At 60.6% G+C, this 16,904-nt stretch overlaps 1 protein-coding gene across 3 annotated transcripts in view; it reads left to right on the top strand.

Annotated features, from left to right (window-relative positions):
* Positions 1-16,904, top strand: part of EHMT1 (euchromatic histone lysine methyltransferase 1) — a 99,463-nt gene that overhangs the window by 67,978 nt on the left and 14,581 nt on the right. For all 3 annotated transcript variants that reach the window (XM_053918436.2, XM_053918433.2, XM_053918440.2), the window contains exons 11-16: positions 1,518-1,661; positions 2,395-2,621; positions 3,660-3,815; positions 5,287-5,369; positions 6,361-6,467; positions 10,898-11,020. In XM_053918436.2, the coding sequence (XP_053774411.1) occupies positions 1,518-1,661; positions 2,395-2,621; positions 3,660-3,815; positions 5,287-5,369; positions 6,361-6,467; positions 10,898-11,020 (840 nt within the window). The remainder of the gene's footprint in view (positions 1-1,517; positions 1,662-2,394; positions 2,622-3,659; positions 3,816-5,286; positions 5,370-6,360; positions 6,468-10,897; positions 11,021-16,904) is intronic.

Genomic DNA, 16,904 nt, shown 5'->3' with positions numbered 1-16,904 from the left:
CGGCTCACACGGAGTCCGAGGCACTCTTGGGTGCGCAGTTCCCAGCATACACAACAGGTGGCCCACACACTGCCAGGGACCAGGGGCCTACAGCCTATGCCTCTGGTGGTGCTCTGGCTCCCACCCTTGGCCCTGTTCTAGCCATGCTGGCCCCGCAGCCCCAGGCCTGGGGTGCTTGCAGCCCTGTCGTCTCGGTGACGGAGGCCCGTGGTCTCTGAGATGTCCCCGTGGGCCCCCCCTGCACTACGGGTCCGACCACCGATCCCGCTGCCCGGCTGTCCCTGGAGCCGGGCGTGCACGGCGTGCCCTGGGGGCTGTCGGCCTGCTTCCCAGTGGGCCGCTCAGACCACCTGCGTGGCATGGTGGCGGGTGCCCACGGCTGGCCGTGCAGTGTGGTGGATCAGGGCTGACGCCAGCTGTTAGTCCTTCCTCTTCGTTTCAGCCTTTCGCATCGAAGTTTTTTATTACTGTAATTTATTTTACCATTGGCTTCATTGTTTATACCTTTTGCTGATTTTTTCAGTGGTTGCCCTGGGTTTCCAATGTGTAGCTTCGATTTCACTTACTGTGCCGTGTTACAGTAATGAGGTTCTGAGTCCTCCCTCCCCTCCTGTCCCACGCGGAGTGCAGTTTTATACCTGTGAGAATGTCCACAGTAGGTCGCTACTGTTTCTGCTTTAAATACCCTGTTGTCTTTCAGACTGATTAAACGTAACAATCTTCGTAAGAGCATCTGTGCAGAATCCTTCACTTTTCTATCTGATTTCTATTCCAAGAGCTTGTTTTTGTCCTCGGGTGCGTCTCCCTTTCTAGCCTCTGTTCCCACTTCAGAGCTGCCACAGGGTCCATTCCTCTGGGGACACGTGCGAGGTGTCTCGTGCGAGCCCCTCCCGGAACTCCTGATTCCAGCGTGCCCACTTTGCTGTCTGTCTTCTGTCTCGCCATCTGCATGCAGCCCTTTGCTGGGAAGGCGGGGCTGGGGGGGGGTGGCCCAGGACTCCGTCCCTCGTGTCCGGATGCTCTGGTGGGGGTGGGGTCTGCGTCAGCTGATCAGTCACTGGGCGGGAAGGGAGGGTCCTGTCTGAGGCCTGAGGAGGCTGACGTTGGCAGGTACCTGGGCTGCCTCCCAGCGTGTCCCGGGTGCGTCCAGGCCTGTGGTCCGGAGCTACTCCGGCCCGCAGCCTTTGGTCTGGCACGTGCTCTGGCTGCCCCCACCACTTGGGGGCTTCAGGGAGTTTCAGACACGAGCCGCGCATTCCCCGCTGCTGGCCCATGACAGCGGTCCCGCCCAGTGTGCGTCTGTTTACTTGTGGGTTTGATTGTTCACACCCAGCCGAGACCCCGACTTGCTCAGGGTGTTCTCTTCCGTTTTGCCAAGTAACCGTGTGTGCGTGGATCACCCTCTTCCGGGGGACGAGTGTCCTCGACCGCACATGGGTGTGTGAGGCCCACCCTGGATGCGCCCCTGCCGATCCCCTGGTAGCCCCGCTGCTGACCCTGGTGTTGTCTGATTGCAGCTGGGCCGGTGCACGAACAGCGTGGTCAAGCACGAGCTGATGCGCCCGTCCAGCAAGGCGCCGCTCCTGGTGCTGTGCGAGGACCACCGGGGCCGGATGGTGAAGCACCAGTGCTGCCCCGGCTGCGGCTACTTCTGCACGGCGGTAAGCGCCCTCCCTCGCCGCCCTCGCCGGGCCTCGGCTGGGCCTGGGGCCCTGGAGGGCTGCGTGCACCCACACTCACGCTCAGCGCGCCTCCTCCTCCTGCCTGGGGGCCGTGGGCTCCACGAGTGACGGGGACCTGGCCGGGGCGGGGGCTCCCTTGGACCCTCCTCCTCTGAGCTTTGTGTGTGGGTGTACGTGTGCAGCCCGTGTCCTGGAGGGCATGCTGTGCCTTCTGCATCACCTCCACCTGCTGTTTCTTCTGGGCCTTTGTCCCCAGCTTCCTTCGCAGGCCCCTGCGCCTGCAGTGCAGGCTCCTCACCACAGGGCCACACCCACTTCCGCTGCTGCTGCTAAGAAAGCGGGAACCTGCTTCTGTGGGTCCCTTGAGCTTTGGCTCCTCCTCAGTTTTGCCCCCTTTGCACCAAGGAGAGGCCTTTCCAGAGGTTGCCAGGTCACCTGAAGTGCCATGGGGGCCGCTGCCAATAGCACCTCCTCCTGGTGCCCTGTCCTGCCGTTCGTGTTCTGGCCTGCCCTCTGCAGGTCCTTCCTAGGACCTGGCCTGACGGGTGGCCTGCCGCCAGGTTTGGACAGCCGGGGGCCCGACCTTGGCCTTGAGGCGTTCTTGGGGACGGCCGCGCTGCGCTCTCCCCCCCGCCAGCAGGCTCAGTCGCACTCGCTCCCTTCTTTGCCCGTCAGCCCGACTCTAAAACAAACGCTTTCCTCTCACCTGCAGGGCAGCTTCATGGAGTGCCAGCCCGAGAGCAGCGTCTCGCACCGCTTCCACAGGGCCTGTGCCTCGCGTGTCAGCGGTGCCAGCTACTGTCCTCACTGTGGGGAGGAGGCCTCCAAGGCCAAGGAGGTGACGATTGCCAAGGCAGACACGACCTCCACCGTGACCCTGGCCCCAGGGCAGGAGAAGAGTGCCACGGGGGAGGGCCGTGCCGACACCACCACAGGCAGGTAGGTGTCGCTGTGTCTCTGGCAGGAACACACACCAGGGCTCAGGTCCTGTTGCCACGGGGCGCAGACCGCTCCCTCTGCCTCGTCCACGTCGACATGAGGTCAGCGTTCTCTGTGGGCAGCAGTTCCCCTGTGGATGGCTGTGTACATCTAAAGCGATTGTACACGTGTGTACGTGTTTGCACGTATCAGTGTGCATGTGCACGTACGTGTCTATGTGCCCACATGTCTGCACACTCCCGCATACGCCTGTGCGTGTGCGTGTACGTGCACGTGCACCGTGGAGTTTCAGCGTCAGCGGCTGCAGCCGTCGTTACGGCTTTGTGGTTTAGAGGCCTGAGCTGAACACAGAAAAAATAGTCTCGGCGACAAGGGTTCACGTTGGAAGCATATAATTTTCTTTCTGAAAGAACCCAGTGGAAACAGCTGGGGACTTGCAGTGCTAAGAGGGGTCAGTGAGAAGAGGAGACGAGACAGGAATGCCGGGGGCTCGTTGCTGTGTTGCTGCCAGCGGGGCCCAGCTAGCAAACAAAACGGGAAGGAGCCTTTCCAGCAGCAGCAAAGCCCGTCCACGGCCAGGCGGGGGGCGCTTTGCAGACGTTGCACGGATGCAAAGAGCACTGTGAGGCCTCGCTGAAGGCTGCTGGGCGGAGGCTGGAGCGGGAGGCACAGGAGAGCTGAGTGTGGGCAGGGTGTCAGTTCAGTGCACTTCGAGTCCCTTTCCAGTGGGGCCCCGTCTCTGGGGGGCCGTGGACTCGATGGGTCCAGCCTGAGGCTCATGCCCAAGAGCAGGTGTGGACGCGTGGCCTGGAAACCCTGGGAATGGTGTCCCTGTTGTCAATAGGACTTTCCTCTGGGACTTGATTCTGAGCCAGGACTCAGCCTGGGAGCTCATCCTCGCTCCCAGGGGGACAGCGTGCTTGGGGGCGGGGGTGTCCCAGCAAATGGTGTCCTGTGTTTCCACTGGCCTCCGTGAGGAGGGAGATGTCGTAGGTCAGCTCACAAATCAGCATCTCACGTGCTCCCTCCTCCCCAAAGTGTGGCCGGCCCTCCGCTCTCCGAGGATGACAAGCCGCAGAGCACGGCTGCCCCCACGCCAGAGAGCTTCGACCCTGCAGGGCCGGCTGGGCTGGCCAAGTCGGGACCCGGGAAGGAGACCTTGGAAAGCGCGCTCATCGCTCTGGACTCGGAAAAGTAAGGACCGTCTGCGTGTTCGCACATGCTCAGGGCCTCAGCTCAATCACACCCCTCGCCGGCTCCCCCGAGGAGCCCGCACTGGGCTGTCTGCACGCAGGGTGCTCAGGCCCTCACGGCCTCACTGCTGGCCAAGGTCCCACCTCCCTGGTGTCAGCACCCTCGCTGGGTCGCAGGGCCTTCCCGGGAGGTCACTGCGGCACTGCTCAGCCTCCTCGTTGGCTTGTTTGTCGAGGCAGCATGCGTGGTTTTGCGCTGTTCCAGTGCGTCGTTACCAGTGATTGCCTGTTAGGCTAAGAGCAGAAGGTAACACCTTTGAAGGCAGGAGAGGGACAGGCTTGGTGAGGGTCGTGCGGATGCACTCTGCCGACCTACTGCGCTGACCACACGGCCGCAGAGCTAATGCTGCTCAGTCAGGCCGTTGTCCCTGCAACAGAGGTCGGACCTGCTGGTCCCTCCCTCGGGTCTGCCTGGCAGCCCTCCGTCGGCCCCACAGGAGGCCCGGCCCCGACCTGTGAACTACAGCAGGCATCCTCTTCCAAGGACACTATGGCCCTGGTGTGGGGAAGCCGAACACCCTGGCTCATCAGGCCTCAGGCCAGCGTGTGTCCCCTTCCCCCAGGGAAGCAGGTCCGCCGGCCGGGAGGGGCGAGCTTCGCCCCACTCCTGCTTCATGGGTGGCTCCTGAGTCTTGGTCCCTGTTCTTGGGCTGCTGGTTCCATCCCTGTTGTGCCTGCTCACCAGGCCTGCCTGCCCTACTGCAGGGCTGCTCCTTGCCGGCTGCGACTGCCTGTCCCAGACCACATGCTCCCTGGACAAGCAGAGTGCTCCCAGCTGCGGGCCGCCGGGCACCGGATGCTGGCCCGGAGAAAGCACCTGGAGTGCTGCGCATGCCCCACCGTGGTGTACATACATGGGGCTCGTGCGGCAAGAACCCTGTGTCATCGAGGCCGAGGGGCCGGGACTGAGCCATGGGCAGGGTGCCCTGACCTTGGGTCTGAGGTCAGCTCCACGTCCCCCAGTCTGCTGGGGGTGTGGCCAAGGCCGTTCTCTCTAGGGCTCAGGAGCTGGCACATGGTGTATCCTCAGCTTAGCAAGCCCACCCCTGTGACCCTTGCTCAGAGTCCAGCCACCGGTCCCTGCTGCCTCTGGGAGTTCATGCTGGGGGAGCCTGAGCTGAGCGCCAGGGCCACATGTTCAGTCAGCTGCTCTTCAGGTCAGGAGCCCTGGTCTCAGTGGCAGAGCACAGTTCACTCCGTTCCTGGGCGGACCTTGGCCTCTTGGTGGTGGGGCCCTGAGGAGCATCCGTGCTGCTGTGCGTGAAGAAGCTGGCTGCTCACTTTGCTCACTGTTAGTGCAAGATGCCTCCAGCCGGGTGGGTGGGGGCCTGGACCCGGAGGCACCAGCAGGCAGCTGTCTCAGGTGACCGTGGGGGGCTCGGCAGTGACACTATCCCGCACTCTCCCCACAGACCCAAGAAGCTCCGCTTCCACCCGAAGCAGCTGTACTTCTCCGCCAGGCAAGGGGAGCTGCAGAAGGTGCTTCTCATGCTGGGTGAGTGCCTGCCACTCCCACTGGCCCCACGCCACCCCAGGGCCCGCGGGGGCGGACGCCGCAGCCTTCTAGTCTCACGGGGTTGGTGCCGGTGATGCCTCTGCTGCCCTGACGGGTGCCGCTAGGGTGCTCAGCGGGGTGGTGCCAGTGCCCTCGGTTCCCCCTCAGTGTGCATGGGAAGGGGCTGGCCTCTGACCCTCACTCTGACGGGGTTGGGCTGCTCTCCGAGAAGGATGCTGCGGGGAGGGCCGCTGGGAGCAGAGGGTGTCTCCTTGGCCCTGAGCTGGACTGCTCTGCAATTGGTTTTCCTTCATTTGCGTAGCAGAGGCCCCTGCGGTGTGGCCTTCAGCCTTCACACCGGCTGCACAAGGACAGCGGTCTGATTGTGAGCTCTCGGCGCTGGGCTTGATTCCTTTGGGCTGAAAAGAGTGACTTTAAAGTCCCTTCATTTCACAGTGAATCGGGAAAGGAGCTTAACAATTTGCTTTAAAAAAAACTTGTGTTTAATGTTGATCAAAGTGGCACTTTTAATCATTTTCCTCACACCTCTGTGCCGTTGCCTCTCTGCTCTGTGGCTGGTCTCTCAGCTCAGTGTCCCCTTTAGGCCCCTGGGAGCTGTGCACACCAAGCGTGTCTCTGTTGGGGCGCGCCTGGCGGTGGTGTCCCCGCAGTCTCAGCTCTGGTGGGGAGGCCGTCACCAGCACCAAGTGACAACACAGAGTCCCGCAGGAAGTTCCTGGGGCTCAGGTTAGATGGGAGGCCCAAGGTAGTGAGTTTGTTTTGACAGGTGGCTTCTGACAACATTGCCATCTGTTGGCATTACAGAGACTCAGGTGAGGCTCCCTTTGGATGTGGCCTGTCCACCCAGACTCAGCCGCTGTTGCTGCTCAGCCCTTGGGGCACAGTGGGTTGTCTGGGCATCTCCTGACCGTCTCTGTGCCGGGAGGCAGCACTGGCTCGGAGCTAATCAGCAACACCTGTCTGTTCACAGTTGATGGCATCGACCCCAACTTCAAGATGGAGCACCAGAGCAAGCGGTCCCCACTGCACGCCGCGGCGGAGGCCGGCCACGTGGACATCTGCCACATGCTGATCCAGGTGGGCCGCATGGCTGGCCCGAGCAGCGTGCCCCAGAGCAGCAGGCTGCTGCCACGGCTCCGCTCGGGGGTGGTTTCAGTCTCGTTTGGTCTCTGCAGTTGTCGACTGGTGTCCGGGCGTGGAGGGCCCAGGCCAGGCGCCGAGCACACACTTCCTTTACCGCCCCCCCCCTTGAGGGTGTGGTTCACAGTGTCCAGTCGGCTGTGCAAGTGCCTCGTGTGTTTCCACAGGCTGAGTCCTCTCTGCGCCTGCCGACTCTCTCCCAGCCTCGGTGCAGGCTCTCGCTGCCCCTGCGCCATCCCTTGGTCACTCAGGACTGTCACTCCCTGAGCCCTGGGCTGGGTGCCGCCTCCTGGAGCCAAGTCCCACCTTCCCGCACCCACGCGTGCAGGGTCTCCTCGCCAGGCGCCTGCAGCTGGGGTGGCTCCTGGCCTGGCATCTCCGCCATGTCTCCTGTCTGCTCCCAGCCCTGTCCTCTGGAGCTGCTCTGTTGACACCGGTCCTCCAGTCCCCTCTGGCCCCCTGAACCCCTCTCTGCCTTCCCAGCCCACGTTCCAGGACTTGTTCCTGACTCCCCGCAGGGGTCCTTGTCAACGCCGCCATCCTGGGGCCACACGCTTTCTTGTCCCTGAACGTCCTATCCATAGGCACCTTCCTTCCGCGTGCCTCCGGCCATGTGGCTGACAGCTCCGTGTGTCTCCATCTCATTTTAAGGTTTTCCTCAGGTGCCTGTGGGTGGTTGTCTCGATCTCAAAGAAAGTACCATGTGCTGCTGGTGGGTTCACAGTGGGGCACTTTGTCACCGTCTGGTAACTGGCGTGGGTGGCTGTTCCATTGGGTCCTCGACATGACATCGCTGTCCCTGGTGGGGCCGCTGCGGGAGCCCCGGGCGGCTTGCGAAGCAGGGCTCACCTGCACTCCTTCCCTGTGGCCTGCCCCTCGCACACCTGCGGTCCTGTCACTGTGTGCCCGGAGGGTCCAGCGTCTCTTCACTGTCCCCGTGTGGGCGGGGCAGCGGCTACAGGCACAGGGTCGGGTGCACCTGCCTGGAGTGGGGAGCCGCTCATTTCCTGGCAGATGCACCTGTGGGTGTGTGGTTCTGACCCCCAGGACGCACTTGTCGCAGCTGCCCGGCCCCTGCTGTGGGCACAGCTGTGTGGACAGCACGTGGCTGGGTCCGAACGAGAGCCTGCAGTTCAGGTGCTGTGACTTCTGACATTCAGATTTGTTTCCAATGCCTCACGTTTCTGACTCCCAAGTTTCCTGTTTCGCCTCGTTTGGGGCTGATTTGTTTTAATTGTGTCGTATCCTTTTTTTTTCGTTTGCTTGGAAGTTCCTTTTCTCTCTTGTCCCCAGTCTTGTCCGCGGTCTCACTTGCAGGAGCTGTGAGTGACAGCTGACAGGGCCCTGAGGCGGGGCCTGGAGCCCAAGGCGTGCAACCCTGACCCGGGCGCTGAGGCCTACAGGCACCCGTTCCTGGGAAAGCCACAGAGGGTTTGGTGACAGCAGTTGGGGCGCTTATGGGGGTCACCCAGGCTCTGGGTAGTGACGGGCCAGTGGGTGAGGGGTCTTCAGCATGGACCTGAGGCAGTGCTGGGAGGAGACCGCGGGGGGCTGGTGCTCATGGAGTTGGGGGCAGGGAGAGCTGTGCTCTTGTGGCCGTGTGCCTGCAGGCCCCGGGCGCTGCGGGGTGAGGCAGAAGGTGAGGACGTGGGGTGTAGTGGCCGGGCGAAGGCTGTTGGCGGACTCTGTCCCTGGACTTGGGACCCAGCTGGCTGGTGGCTTTGTCTCACTGCGTGTGAGGAGCACCCTCTTCTCCTACTGCCATCTGCCTTTCCAGGGCTGGTCAGCGAGTCTCTCCTGAAAAGGCCACGTTCTGTCTGGCTTTTCCCTGAATACTGGAGTGTGGTTAGGACGTGACTAGGAAGTACCCCATCTGGCTGCCACTCTGGGCAGAGCGGCTTGCTCCCCAGAGACGTCCTGTCTCCCCCAAGCTGGCAACGCCCCAGGCTTGGCTGTGGTAGCCCCGGCTCCGAGTTCTGGTGGTTTTCCTGCTGGACAGGCGTCCCCAAACACCGTGGCTCAGCCTTGTCTGCCTTTCAGCTTGTTGCTGAGTGAGTCACGGAGTTTTCTGTGTCTTCAGTCGAGCCCCGGGCAGCCAGTGCAGGCAGCGGCCTGACCCCCTCCATTCTCTCCCCGCTTCCCCCGGCTGTGGCTGAGGCAGTGTCACCGGGAGGTGGGTGAAGGGATGTAGGGCCTCTGCTCTGTTTCACAACCTCATCTGACTCTTAAACCCTTGAAAACTAAGTGTCGTCTACTTTGAAGAATACCACCTGCATAGGTGCTGGCGTCCTTCCTGAGCCCCCAGGATGCTCAGCTGGGAGGCGTGGCCAGCCGGCCCCGCTCCAATCACACTCAGCCGGGCACTCTCATGCCCCCTGAGCTTGGGAGCCTAGAACCTAAGAGGCTTTTCTTAGGTTCCCAAGGAAAGAGATTGATGGGTTTAGTTCTGGAACCCAAGAGTGCTGTTTTGGGAGGCTCAGCTTTTGGGGGGGTGTCCTCCCCTGGGCCAGCGCTGGCCTTGTACACTCCCTCAGCCCCCAGCTCTGAGAACGCCTGCCTGGGCTCCTGGGGCGTGGTACCCTCACACGTGGGCTCCTGTGTGAGGGGCACAGAGAGTGTTCTGTCCCAGCACTGTGGCCCCTGCAGAGCCGTGCATGCTCTGTCTTGTCTCTGTCCCGCTCACGCTGAAGCACAGTGGGCCCTGTGGTGTGGGGCTGTTTGCACCAGGTGGCGGCACTGAGTAGAAGGAGGCCCGGGGAGGACCTGCGGCTGGCTGCGCACACTTGCACGCTCGCTCAGTGAGGGTTGGGGACTGCGAAGGGCCGGGCCGGGCCGACTCAGGGTCTGGCCCAGAGGCCGTGTGTCAGGGCAGTCCTACTGGACAGGTGTGCTTGGGACTCCAGGACCATCCCCTGTGCTCCGCCTCTGGGCGGGGGCGTCATCATGGGGCCCCTCCCCCCCGACTCTGCGCCATGTCCTGGGGTTCTCAGAGGGTTTTGGGTTGCCTCTCGGCTGCCCGTGTGTGTTCTGGTGACGGTCGCCCTGCTTGGCTGACTTCTGGCGTCAGTCCCACATCATCTGTGTGTCTCTGCGAAGGGCCTCTGGCTCTGATCGCAGGCGAGCGCACCGAGGACTGGTTTTGGATCTGTCCACGCCACTCCTCAGACCTGGGCCCAAGTCTCAGGAAAGGCCTTGTCCTCTGACCCCTGGCCCCCAGTCTGTGCCCAGCATCGGCCCTGTTCTGGGTGGTCAGCCCCATACTGCCTGCCCAGCTTCAGGTCCTGCCCTCAGCCAGCCTTGTGCCTTCACTGTGATTTTCGGGGTCACAGAGGAGTACTGCCCAGTGCAAGCCCCCCGTTGGTGGCCACCCCTGGCCCGCCCCTGCCCTGTGCAGCCGGGCTTGCTCCTGCTACGGGGGCCTCTCACTCTGCCCTTGCCTTGGGCGGGTCTTAGAGTTTATTTGTGACAGTTGGATGCTGGGAAACTTTGGCTCAACTTTGCCCTCAGATGGGGCCACCCGTCCTTGGCTTTCAATTTCCGTGTCTTGGAAGTCAACCTTGTACCCCTTGTCCCCAATGTCCTCTTCACGGCTCCAGCCTCTGACCTCTGACCTCTGACCCCAGCTCTGGAACCAGCGAGGTGGGGGCTGCAGCTCCGCACACAGCTGAGTCTCCTTCAGAGTCCCTGGACCACCCGGTCTGTTTTGGTTTTTAATTGCTAAAAGTAAAAACAATACTGACTTCAGCCTTTTTCATGGTAATGTTTATTTTAAAACTATTAGCCTCTGTCTGTCAGTTGAAGAAGTTTGACAGTTTCTCCCCCTGCAGGGAGAAGCTTTCAGCGGACAAACTGCTGATTTGCTTGGAGCTCGGGACCCAGGGCAGGGTGGGGGCTCCCCAGGCCCCAGACAGACCCAGCTGCGAATACCGGCTCACGCGCCCCTTTGCCAGCACTTGCTCTGCTGGAAGGTGGCCGGCATGCCAGGGTGCAGCCTGGTGTCCGACTTGTCTGGCTGCCGCATCCTGGGGCGTCTGCTGGTTGGGTCTGCACCTGCCTCCCACCCACCTCACTGGGTGACCCTCTGCACCCCTTCCTGGCTGGTTGTCATTTCTAAAGTGTTGCTATTAGTGTTCTGTGAACATTTTCTACCAAATGAATTTAGAAATGAAAGTGCCCCTCTCTAACTAAAGCTTTGATGGCACCAGGGTGACTGGGACAGCCGGACAGCGCTGGTCAGTGGAGGGCTCTCACCCAGCTCGTGAGGTTTTTCCGTTTTCACGTGTCTGGAGCGTGAGAGTCCCCGAGTCCTCACCAGGTTGCGGCTGCAGTGGCAGCTGCCCACGCACCAACTACCCCTGTCTCACCAGGCGGGGGCAAATATCGACACCTGCTCAGAGGACCAGAGGACCCCGCTGATGGAGGCGGCAGAGAACAACCACTTGGACGCGGTGAAATACCTCATCAAGGCCGGGGCCCTCGTGGACCCAAAGGTGAGTGAGTACACTGCTCACCCTCCTGCTCCACCCACCCGTCCTCAGACCCAGTAGCAGGGCCAGCTCCCTGCGGGGTGTCCTCAGGAGTAGTAGCCGCTGGCCATCTACCAGTTTCCAGGAATGGTTGGCTCAGCGAGCTCAGGTGCTTGCAGACAGCACAGTGCGCTCTGGGCCTGCCATGGTGGGGGGTTGGGGGGGCCCTCCATCCCACACACTGTCCTGCCCTGTCGTTACCTGGTGCAGTTAAGCTGAAAGGGAAATAGAAGGCATCCAGTTCAGAAAGGAAGAAGCAGAATGAGCTCTGTTCACAGATTACTTGATCTTGTACGTAGAAATCCCTAAGGAACCCACAGAAAGACTGTCGGAGCTGTAGAAGTGAGGAACGCGTTCAGGAGATCTGGGAGACAGGACACTGGTACAGAAATGCCAGCCGTGTTTCTTTACACCTGTTGACGGCCGTCCAGAGGTTGAGAAGACAGTTCAGTTTACAATAACATCAGAAGGAATGACACACTTAGGAGTAAACTCAACCAAGGAGGTGGAAGGCACACTGGAAACTACAAAACGCTGAAGGAAATGAAAGGCCCGGACGCAGACACAGATGCGCCCGTGCTCCCGGGGGGTCGGGAGACACGGTGTTGCTGAGGCGTCAGCACTGCCCAGAGCGACCTGCAGGGTCAGCACCGTCCGGCCACCACCCTACCGTGTTTCTCCCAGACGCGGCAGTGCGCCCCCTGAGATTCAGGTGGGTGTCGGGGGCCCTGCACGGCCCAGACGACCCTGAGAGAGAACGAAGCCGAGGACGCAGACTTGCAGCAAAGCTGCACGATGAAGGTGCTGGCTGAGGTCAGACCCGTGGGCCCTGGAGTAGGACAGCGAGACCTCGAGCACACTGATGACCACTCCTCGGGGAAAGGGCGGGACTTCGACTGGACACCCACCTGCAAGGGTGAAGTTAAAGAGAGTCTCCGTGACTGGCGCCCTAGGCACACACCGGGGAGACAAAGGGGGGACCCCGCTCCCCGCAGCGGCACTCACAGCAGCCCAGACAGCAGCGGGAGCCTCAGCTGGCCACCTGTGGGTGATGGGCAAACCAAAGGGGCCTCGTCCACACAGTGGCACGTCGTTCCACCTCACAGAGCAGGGCGTGCTGGCACCCGCTACAACGCCGGACCTTGAGGGCGTTGTGCCAGGCACGGAAGGACAAGTGCCGTGCGCTTCTGTCTGGGGCGGACGTAGACCCGCAGATGGAGAGACCGAAGTAGATGAGAGGTTCAGGGTCGGGGGTGTCATTGCTGATGGCACTGAGTGTCCGTTTGGGGTGACGAAGGGGCTCTGGGAGCAGACCCCAGTGATGGCTACCTAGCTCTGCAGTGTGATGTACGCCACCGAACCTGCGCCTCGCCTGGTTAGAACGGCAAGTTTTATGTGACGCGTACATGTAACCGCAGGAAAACAGCAGGAGAGACATCGTAGCCTTACAACATCTAATACATATATTTTCCAATGAAAGGGTCGTACTGTTCACACTGACTTCTCATTTCCTCTTTCCCATCAAGTTAAATTCATTTTTCTTTCATTAAGAATTCTGTGACGTTGTCGTAAGTGGCTGCGTGGTGTTTCCTGATGTAACTGTGTCAGTTTGCATCACGTGCTGGAGCAGACGCTTTCCTAGCTGGACCCTGTGTGTGGTCGCTCCCCTCTGCACGGGGCTCGCTGCAGCGTAGCTGGGGGGAAACGTGCCGTCACTTGAGGCCCCGCTTCCCCCAAGTCTCCGCCAGGGCTGCCCACGCACCTGTCCCCACGCACCTGTCCCTGTGCTCTCGCCAACGGCAGCAACTGCGCATTTGTAGGGAAATACTCGCGATTCAATGTGCGAGTTTGTGGTTTTATTTACTTACTGTTTTGCTTAAGGATTTAACTTACTTGTTTGTTTTTAGAGAGAAGGGGAGGGAGGGAGAAAGAGAGAGAGAGGAACGTCCACGTGCGGTTGCCTCTCACGTGCCCCACCACCAGGGACCTGGCCCGCAACCCAGGCATGTGTCCCTGACTGGGAATCGAACCAGCGACCCCCTCGTTTGCAGACTGGCATTTGATCCACTGAGCCTCACCAGCCAGGGCCATTTACTTACCGTTTTAATTTGCTTCTGTTGCAGTGGTTACTTTTTGTACATAGTTGCTCACATTCGTTAGGAATGTTTCTCAACCTCCCGTGCAGTCCTTTGGCGGCGCTGAGATCTGGGAACCTTTTGTTTTTCTACAAACAGCTGTGTGACTCTTAGGTAGCTGTGACCGGTCCCATCCATTGTGATGCCATTGAGCTCTGCCAGGGGTCGGTTTCCCAGCTCCAGCACGGGGGCCACCACCCCAGCTGTGCCCCACTGAACCAGCCTCACAGCGGCAGCCAGAACCAGCTGCAGAGAGGACGGGCGCAGGTCTCTGGTGTGGCTGGCTCCCGAGTGAGCGTGATGGCGGAGGGGGAGCCGTGGGGAGGGTCATCGAAATGTCCCATCTGAAAACAGTGTAGGTGGTGTCCGACAGGCTGGCTGTCATTCAGGTCCCAGAGAGAGGAGAGAAAGCCAGGTAGAAAAAGTAACCATCTTGAAGGAAAATGGTTGTGCGTTGCCCAGATTTGATGAAAACCTGCAGGACCAAGGCACTTGGAAGCCCTTTCGCCGGGGAAGCACAGGCATCGCCACGACTCACTGCATCTGAGCTGGACGGTTGAAACCAGGGACGAGGAGAAGATGCTAAAGCAGCCAGACAAAACCAGCAGGTTGCCTCCGGGCCAACACTAGGAAGAGTCACCAGCTTCCCACATGAACCTGGGGAGCCTGGAGACCGTGGGGCGATGTTGTCACTGTGTCACATGAGTAGGCTGCATCCGGTGAAAGCATCCTTCAAAAATACTGGCGGAAGAAGATGTTTTCAGGTGAACAAAAGCTGATGGGATTTGTCAGCAGATTTACGCTGAGGAAAATGCCGAAGCTGCTGGAGGAAAACCCAGCCCTGGGGAACGTGTGAAAAGCCCCAGAAATGGTGAATAAGAAAGACTGCTGTTTTCTTCCAATGTCTTAGAAGACAGAAGGCTGTTTAAAGTGCAGATGACATTATAGCATGGAGTTTAGAGAGATTTGGAATTAAAATTCGGGTGACCTTTAACAACGTGGGGCTTAGAGGTGCCGACCTGCGTCCAGTGGAAACCCACGTGCCCTCTGCTTCCCCAGAGCTGACACGGGCCCCTCACTGACCCCAAAGTCCGTGGTCGCTCAGGCCCCTTATATCAGGTGGCCTGGGCCAGGGCAGGCAGTGGCCCTCCATGCGCAGCGGGTGCCCAGTCGCCATCAGACACACGGCTGTTGACCTGAGATTGAACTCACAGATGCGCCGCCTGGGGAATGGGAGGACCAACTGCGCACTCATTTTTTAAGATCTTGTTTATTTATTTTTAGAGAGGAGAAGGGAACGAGAGAAACTTCACTGTGTGGTTGCTTCTCACACGCCCCTACTGGGGACCTGGCTCACAACCCAGGCATGTGCCCCAACTGGGAATCGAACCGGTGACCCTTTGGTTCTCAGGCCAGCACTCAATCCACTGAGCCACACCAGCCAGGGCTCTATGTTTGTTTTTTGAAATCTGTGTATAGTGGACCCACGGGTTTCAAACCCGTGTTGTTCAAGGACAAGTGTACGTGACGGTGTGCAGGGGGCAGCAGGGGCCGGAAGCTGACTGCTGTCAAGCAGGCTGGTCTCTGTCTCGAAAGGCGGTAAATACTCATCGGAGCAGACGGATAAAGGTCAGATGTTGTAATCCCCAGAGAAAGTACTAAGAGAATAGTGTAAAAGAAATTAGCTTTGAGAAAACTGTTTAAACTAGCGAAGGAAGTAAAATGGAAAAGATGAATAAAAACAGATGGAACGTTGCAAGGTGATAGGTCTAAACCGAATGGTGTCAGTCGCTCCGTAACGTGTGAAGAGGCTGAGTCGTCCAGCCGAAGGCAGGAAGCTGAGCAGGTCGAAAAGCAGGAAGCAACCCTGCGCTGATACCCCGTTCAGCTCCCGTAGGATACCAAGACGGGGATGGGAGGAAGAAGGACGAAAGCAATTGTGTGCGTGGCGGACGTAAGAATCCAGTGTGAGAGGCTAGGTTGCAAACCTTCTATAAGTGAGGGGAAAGATGGGTTTATCTTGTGACCCCAGCACAGAGAAAGCTGCTGCAAGAAGACCCAAAGGAGGACGAAAATGACCGATCGGATTGAGTGCATTCTAAGGACTTCTGGTCAAGAAAAGACATCGTGAAGCACAGGAAAGGCTGCAAGCTGAGAGGAGAGTTTGCCACCCTGGCAAAGGGTTAATGTGCAAAAGTCCGTGAGGAGCTCCTACAGGTACTGCAAAAGCATCCAAAAGAAAAGCTGGGGAAGACGGCACGCGCACACTTCCCGGAGGAGTCAGAACAGAAGCCAGCAGACGCGGGAAAGACGCCCGCTGTGTGAGCACCACGGACGCATGTCTAGCAGCACCGAGTCCCCGAGTGCCCCAGGGCTGCTCCCGGAGGCGAGAGCACAGCACACCCAGGCTTGGTGCGGCTGCGCTGAAACCCTCGCCCCGGGACTGCACTCCTAGGCGTGCAGGTGCCCGCGGCCGCCCCTGCTCCGGGAGCCGGGGCGTGTGCGTCGTGGTCAGCGCAGCCTCGGGTGGAGGAGTCAGGAGAGCTGAGCGCTCTCGCCAGGGACGTTTGCCTCAGCGGGGGGTGGGCGGCCCCGTGCCGTCTGTTTTCTGCCAAGGTGGGCCTCAGAAGGAGGGCTGCACGGCAGGCGAGGCAGAGGGTGGACCACCATTCATGGACACGTGTGTGGCACCCAGGTGGTGAAGGAGTGATACAGTGGGTGCTGGGCTGTTCCCTGAGGTGGTGGGCGGGGGGCCCCGTCACTGCCCGTGGGTGAAGGCTGGCCCCCCATGCCTCATGCCTCTCCCCGTGGTGCCCGCTCGGCTGGAGTGCCCCACCTCCATTCTGCACCCCCGCTGCTCCCAGTGAGCCCTCCTGGCCGGCCAGCCGATGCTGCTGCCCGGTGCTCATCCCCCGCCCCCGCCTCCTCCCAGCTCGGGGCACCTGTGGTCCCGCAGGACAAAATGCTCAGTGGTGTGTGTTAACACCCAGGACCCTGCCCAGAGACCTGATAGGGAGAGGCAGGGCCTCGCGAGCCCCAGGGGGCGCAGACAGGACTGCGTGAGCACGGCAGCAGCGTCCCACGGAGGAGGAGGTGGCGTGTCTACCAGGCTCCCCAAGTCCCTCCCGGAGCATCCGGTCTGAGAGACCCTGGGGGGGGGGTTTCCTTTCACTTTGAGATAGTTCAGCTAACGTGGTCCTAGCCCCCTTGAGGAAGTGGAGGTAGGAGCTGATGTGGAGCTGTGTCTGCAGCCACACAAGGTGGGCTGGGGCTGGGCCCTGGCCGCATGGGCGCCCGTGACTGGGTCATCCGCACGGCGACACACGAGCCTGGGGACCCTCCTTCCCAGAGGGCAGCTGTGGGCCTGGCATGCATGCAGTGTGGAAGGCCTGGGGCCATCCCTGGGTGGCCCATGGAGGGACAGGCTGTGCACACTGGCCACGTTCCGCAGCATGTCAGGACCGTGGGGCAGGGAGGAGCGAAGGCCCTCAGGTGCACCTGCAGGTGTGCCCTGAGGCGGTGACCCCTGGTTACCCGAGGCCCTGACCCATCAGTGTCAGGAATCCGGGTTGGGGCCTGGCAGAGAGGGCTTGGATCCCCGCCATGGGACCTCAGAAAAGGCCCCTACCCTCTCCACCTGGGTCCCACATTCCAAAGGCTCTGCCCTCATGACCGTGAGGCCGGCCTGACTCCAGAGTCCCACGCATCTGGGG

The sequence above is a fragment of the Desmodus rotundus genome, chromosome 1 (genome assembly GCF_022682495.2).
Source record: "Desmodus rotundus isolate HL8 chromosome 1, HLdesRot8A.1, whole genome shotgun sequence".
Lineage (NCBI taxonomy): Eukaryota > Metazoa > Chordata > Mammalia > Chiroptera > Phyllostomidae > Desmodus > Desmodus rotundus.
The sequence above is the reverse complement of the archived record's forward strand: the minus strand, read 5'-3'. Positions and strand labels throughout refer to the sequence as shown.